Here is a 6,249-nt window from a genome sequence, read left to right as displayed (position 1 = left end):
TGACCAATTTAACATTTTTAAAGGTAGGTCAAAAATCGGGGTCAAGGTTTAAGGGTCAAGGTTGTTGGTTTCTAAAGAAAGGCCTTGTCAAAAAAAATTACATATGGGAAGTATGAAAGTCCTTGTCCTAACCTTTCAAAAGTAATTGCCAAGGTTAAGGTTTTTAAAACATAGTTCAGTCTCCAAGGTCAAGGTCAAAGGGTCAAAATTGTTGGTATCCAATGAAAGGTCTTGTCTCAAAGAATCCATATCTGAAGTATGAAAGCCTTAGCTCTAACTGTTCAAAAGTTATGGGCAAAGTAAAAGTTTGGAATTTTGATGTAAAAGTGTGTCAAGGTCAAGGTCAAAGACGGACGATTTGCCCAAAGAAATGTCTTGTCACAAAGAATATACACCTGTGAAATATGAAAGTCATAGCTCCACTAAATCAAAAGCAAGATTAAAGTTTTTGTGCACAAACGAACAGACAAAAAGCTAGACGGCACAGACAGACAGACAGACGGACAGACAGACACGACAAAACTATATACCCCCGAAACTTCGTTAACGACGGCATAAAAAAAATATATACAACGAATAACAAATAGCTCTGCTTCAACTTTTCAAAAACCTTTCTTTGAAAATATTCATGTTTTGCAAATAATAAGGTGAAGATAACGATCAGTGCTTTTTCTTGTAAATTTAGTAAATGTAAACACAATGAATTGTGGACGAAAAGAAAACACAAGGAACCTTGAAGAGACCAAGGGTGTAACCAGGTACCGCCTGTAGACCGGTGTAATCAGGTACCGGCTGTAGACGAGTGAACCCAGGTTCCACCTGTAGACCGGTGTAATCAGGTACCGCCTGTAGACCGGTGTAACCCGGAACCGCCTGTAGACCGGTGTAACTAGGTACCGCCTATAGACCGGTGTAACCAGGTACGACATGTAGACCGGCTGTCGCATAATACCAGTATTCCGGTCACATGCGACGTGAGCCCTGTACATTGATCAGGGAAACGAAGTAATACAAACCCCGCATCAGGATTAAAATCAAACAATTGAAAAGTGTAATCTTTTTAATATATTTTTTTGCCCCTCTGCATAAATTCAAAGGTTTATAGAGATATATTAGAATATCAGATGGTGGCTTTCAGTAAACGTATATGTAGCTATATATTCCATTTTAATTAATTTCCGTCTGAGCCAGCATAGTGGATAATCGCTTACGTCTGAGTGAATCATTTTCATTGTGGCTTAAATCTTTTATCATGCTTCTTTATTTCATGTTCAATCGATCTCACTACAGATATACAATAAAGATCAATAAAGATCTAAATATGTTTATTAACCTTCCATCTGAGTCAGTTTGCAAAAGCATGCTCTGAATGCAATCACAAATCCGTGTATACTGCCCTCTTCACATATACAGCAAAACTCGTTTAGTACGAACACGGATATTGCGAAATCACGGATATAGCGAAGTTATCTTGGATCCCCAGCTGTATAAATTTAACTAATTTCTTATACGGATATAACGAATTACGTATACAGCGAAGTTATTTCATTGGTCCCTGTGACTGTTATAAACGAGTTTTACTGTACATGTATGTATTGTTTATGGATTTATATAAAGATCGATCATTGCTTGTTATATTTACCTTTTATATTTTTAAACCAAGACAAACTACTGACAATTAAGTTGATGTTACAATGACTGCGATACCACTGTTTAAAGATAGCGTTTTGCATGTTCAGTCATTTTGCCGGGTTTATAAGACTGATTACTTTTTTTTTCAAATTGACTCCACTAAAAATGACATAGTAGGCCTTTCAACTACCGCTAGGATTCGATGAAAAGAACGATAACCCATTACCGGAACTTATTTACACCGGGTCCGAGGAAGCTTACTAAAGTGAAATATAACCCCCCCTTCTTAATTTTGACCTGATTAAATTTTCTGTTCAATCGTTCTTCTTCGTGCTTAGTGAAAAAGATTTAGATATCTTATTGATGCATTTAACTGTAGAAATATCTTACTTTACAGATGAAGCACAAAATTGCACACATAAAATACACGGCATTAAAATTTGTTGTTCATAACAACTGTCAGAGAAAGAGTTAAAAATCTTGAATTTATAGTCCGTTCCCCATTCATGTTATTCCATTATTTAAGATAGCTTGAAGACATTCCCGTTGTTATGGTCAACCCTTTTGTTTACCGAAGAGTATAAGGAAATCTTTTTTTTAAATGTTTTTATTAAATGTATAGTTTATAATCTTTTTTTAAGAATTTCACATACCTACATATATCTATGTAGCAAATGATTTTTACCCTATGTGAAACTTGAAAAAAAAATACTAGTAGTTGAACAGCCTAAAAAGATATACTGAAATGAAACTTTAAAGATTTATTTAATGCCAATAATTTATTCTCTGTTGAATGCAAATATTGTAAATTGTTCATTTAATCCTTCAAACAACTTTAAGGCCTTTCATCAAACAGACCAATATTATCTTTATTATTCAAGATATATATAGATACAGAAAGACGTGACCGACCGAAATTGTAACATTTGGTCCAAATCCAATTCATCGGCAAATATTTGTCATTTGGTGTATTAATTGCATGAAAGAACTTTATCGCACAATGTTGTTCGTCTTGTTGCGCAAAAATCTGATCAAACATTTAAACTGGAAAATTGTAATGGGGATCTCCACAAATAATTCAGGATTCCGTATTGATTAAGAAGCCCAACTAGAATGCTCTCCTTCTTTATACGGGAAGATCCTGATGTTTAATCAGTCCTAGCGAATTTACAGAGGATGTAAATAATCTTATTCTCTCGGCTGCCATGATCTAATTTAGATCAGAGTTTCTTCTCCCCAGGAAAAAACCATAAATTGAAACAAAAGTGATGTTTGAACATGCCTGTTCTGCAAAAATAAAAATGATGTAATTTTTCAGATGACTTAATCGAACACGATCGAGACACGTCTATATGTATACTTTCAGAGGACCTGATTCTGATAAAGACAGGATCTGTCTTTGGATTGTACAATGGTAATACTGTATGGACGTCTTTTGATACACTTCTACTTTCTCTTTGAATGCATAGGTAAGTGACATTTTTCTAAAAGGCATTTTACAAATATGAATGATAAAATAGTTCATTATTGAATTTATTAGTGTGAAAACCAAACTTACTTAGGAGAATTGATTTTGCACTGGTCTATATTTAAACTATGCAGGAAAAGCTTTAAAGGAAATAGTATTAAAAGATGTGAGAATAAGTACTAATTGAAATCATAAAGTATAATTTATAAGAATATTTAAACCTAAAGCATGTTTGACAGATGACACAAGTAACTGTATTCATATTCATTGCATTTTATGCCTAGTATACTTATTACATGTATATATTTTAATAAAACTAAAAAAAATCTGGAGATTTTTAAATTGCTATAACATTTATGGGAGATATTTTCTGATATGGCGAATTCTATACCGTACCATTCTTCCTAGATACGTAAATGTTTGTGTTGTATTGCTGAAGAAATGATTTAAATAAAATTATTAACAATGATTGAATAAAAAGTCTTACAAACAAAAAAACCTTTGAACGGGACAAAAACACGAAATCCCGAAAAATCCAGAATAAAGGATTAGGTGCCTTGGAGGGGTAAGTATTCCCATGTTGATAGGTTACATCCACCATGAGCCTTATATATTGATCAGATAGAAAAAACATCGCATAGTCAAACTTGCTAAAGACAAAAGCTTAACAACTGGTGAGAAATATGTGAATGAAATCCGGCCTAATGAGATGTTTCATTTTACTGACAAAGTCCTTACAATTATAACTTAATTGAGGAAATACTGACTGTAAACAAAGTATCAACTTATCCGTCTTCTTCGGTTTGAAAATTGTGATCGTATATCAAGAACATGTTCTTTAGTATCTAATAAGATGGGGCACATAAACACCATATGCAGTTGATAATGGAATATTACTACAGAAATAAAGAGAATTAACGATGGAAAGATCAAGTTGTTTCCTCGGTTTGAAAATTGTGATCGTATATTAAGAACATGCTCTTTAGTATCTAATAAGTTGGGACCCATAAACACATGCAGTTGATAGCGGAATATTACTGCAGAAATAAAAGAGGATTTATGATAGAAAAGATCAAGTTGTTTCATACAATTAATTGCTAGTTGGCCCTTGATCGTCCATAGCCAATCAGATAAAACCCGAATCACTCTCATTTTCTCGAAATAAGATGTATGATTAAACGTCTTATCATACAGAGTAATTTTTTTTACGAATGAAAATGAGGGAATCGTTTTCATATTTCATATGTAAACTTGTACTCTTCCTTTAATGTCGTATAAGGTGTGTTAAAGATAGTCTGAAGTCTTTCTTTTATTCTATGCTAAGAGGTAAATTGTTGACAATAGATTATATGAACAGAGGGGTAAAAAAAGATCGTTGTTAGTACTAAAAGATGCAATAGAAAACGATAGCTTATATCCATGACAAGAACACAGACCAATAAATATAGACATTTATATCATTTTTGCTATTCTTGTATGCTAGGACTATTATTTTTGATATATTGGATAATTTGGAAGCATTGATGACTTTGAGCTTTAAGCTTGGCGTTTATTCTCATAATGCTGGTAATATTAATAATAATGGCATTAGTTGCAGCTGGTATTTTACTTCACTTGAATGTTCATCTATGAGACCTCGTTTTGCTGCAGAAGTTTCTATTTTTATTTGAAATTCTTAATGTTTGCATATTCTTCGTGTTGTATGAACCTTAAATTGCAAGTATCCATTTTGGGAGGGGGTTCATTTCCAGTTTGTCACATAAGTCCGACTGACTTTTTAACGGATGAATAAAATAACATAGAAAGGGTCGTAGAAATTGCCAATCTTATCTCTTTCTCTCCAATAAACAGCATTCCATGATAAGCTGAGAAATTTTCTGAAGTGAAATACACTTGTCTTTTACATGGTAATTACATCTACATACTAAGATCGATACGTAGTAATTACAGGAATAGGTCTGTTCTGAATATGTGATGACAATGTCAGGATCTTGTCACTTGTCTGTAAATCCAGGGTCTTGAACTTGATAAGCTTCGAAACAAAGATGCAAATTCATTTATTTAATAATACCCTTAAATCGATTTTGTCAAGGACGAGACACATATTTCCAGCATATTACCTTAATTAACTAACTACAGAGCAACATTTGTCAATTATCTTGTCTACCACTTGGTTCCTTTTCGCCTTTGGCTGTAGTCTTAAGGACAGATACATTCGCCTGCGAGGCGTAGTGGTTAGAGTGTCTGCTCTAAAGTCGCGTAGTAAAGAGTTGATCCTTACTTCGAATTCCACTGTGAGATGTGGAGATCGGTCCTTCGGATAAGACCCTATAAACCGTAGGTGTTTGCACGAAAAAGATTCCTCACTGCTTAATGGCCATTAGTGCCGAGTATAGGACAAAATTTGCAGCTTTCCACCAGCAAGTGGTGGCCTGTCTCCATATGATTGAAAAATTTTCCTGAGAGGGACGTTTGACAACAAACAAACAAACAAATAAGGACAGATACAAGCAAAAAAAGTGGAAGCCTAGATTGGTTCGTATTTCTGGAAATTGTAACTCTCTATAATGTTCAAAATTTTTGCTGTAATCTTTATTTAAATCAAAAGAACATAAATGTGAAACTTTGAATGAAAATTTCAAATCTGAACAGTTTAAGTTATTTGATTTACGAGGATAATTTTGCTGATTAGTTGGGAGCGAGAAAGGAATAAATGTAATTCACTAAACGAAGGTTCAATCTAGGAACAGATCCTGAAATAAACTGCACACACCTAGTAAGGACAAATATTTAATGTCTACATGTATATTGTCGTGATTATGTTTGGATAAGCAGTTTTGATTTCACTCTCAGTAGCATGTGGTACCAGTAGAACGGTCATTTCATGTCACTTTCAAAATCTGGAGGACAAAGCCACTTAACCTTATGTTCAAATAAATTTGGGGACAGTAAACTAAAGATTCTATGCAAATTAAAGCAAAGTACAAGTATTAATTAAAATTGGATTGAGGATTGATAATATAAGTCACCTAAGGATGAAATACTGCTCTCCGCTCAACGTTGTACACTATTTTCGAAGTTAAAAGAGAGATTTTTTTAACACACCAAAAGTTTTCTAGAATCACATTTATTTATATAGTGTATCGAGA

General features: G+C 33.6%; 1 protein-coding gene across 2 annotated transcripts in view; it reads left to right on the top strand.

The window, feature by feature from the left end:
* The first annotated feature begins 2,879 nt into the window (after positions 1-2,879).
* The window catches only part of LOC134238448 (uncharacterized), a 29,724-nt gene continuing 26,354 nt past the window's right edge, over positions 2,880-6,249 (top strand). Inside the window, exon 1 of one of the 2 annotated variants that reach the window (XM_062720575.1) lies at positions 2,880-3,101. In XM_062720575.1, coding sequence (XP_062576559.1) covers positions 3,044-3,101 — 58 coding nt within the window. In that variant the 5' untranslated portion in view covers positions 2,880-3,043. The remainder of the gene's footprint in view (positions 3,102-6,249) is intronic. The other variant, XM_062720574.1, reaches the window with a different exon arrangement.

The sequence above is a fragment of the Saccostrea cucullata genome, unplaced genomic scaffold, assembly GCF_032062105.1.
Source record: "Saccostrea cucullata isolate Sc308-1 unplaced genomic scaffold, CSIRO_AGI_Scuc_v1 ctg6608, whole genome shotgun sequence".
In the NCBI taxonomy this organism is placed as follows: domain Eukaryota; kingdom Metazoa; phylum Mollusca; class Bivalvia; order Ostreida; family Ostreidae; genus Saccostrea; species Saccostrea cuccullata.
This window is presented reverse-complemented; position numbering and strand designations above follow the sequence as displayed.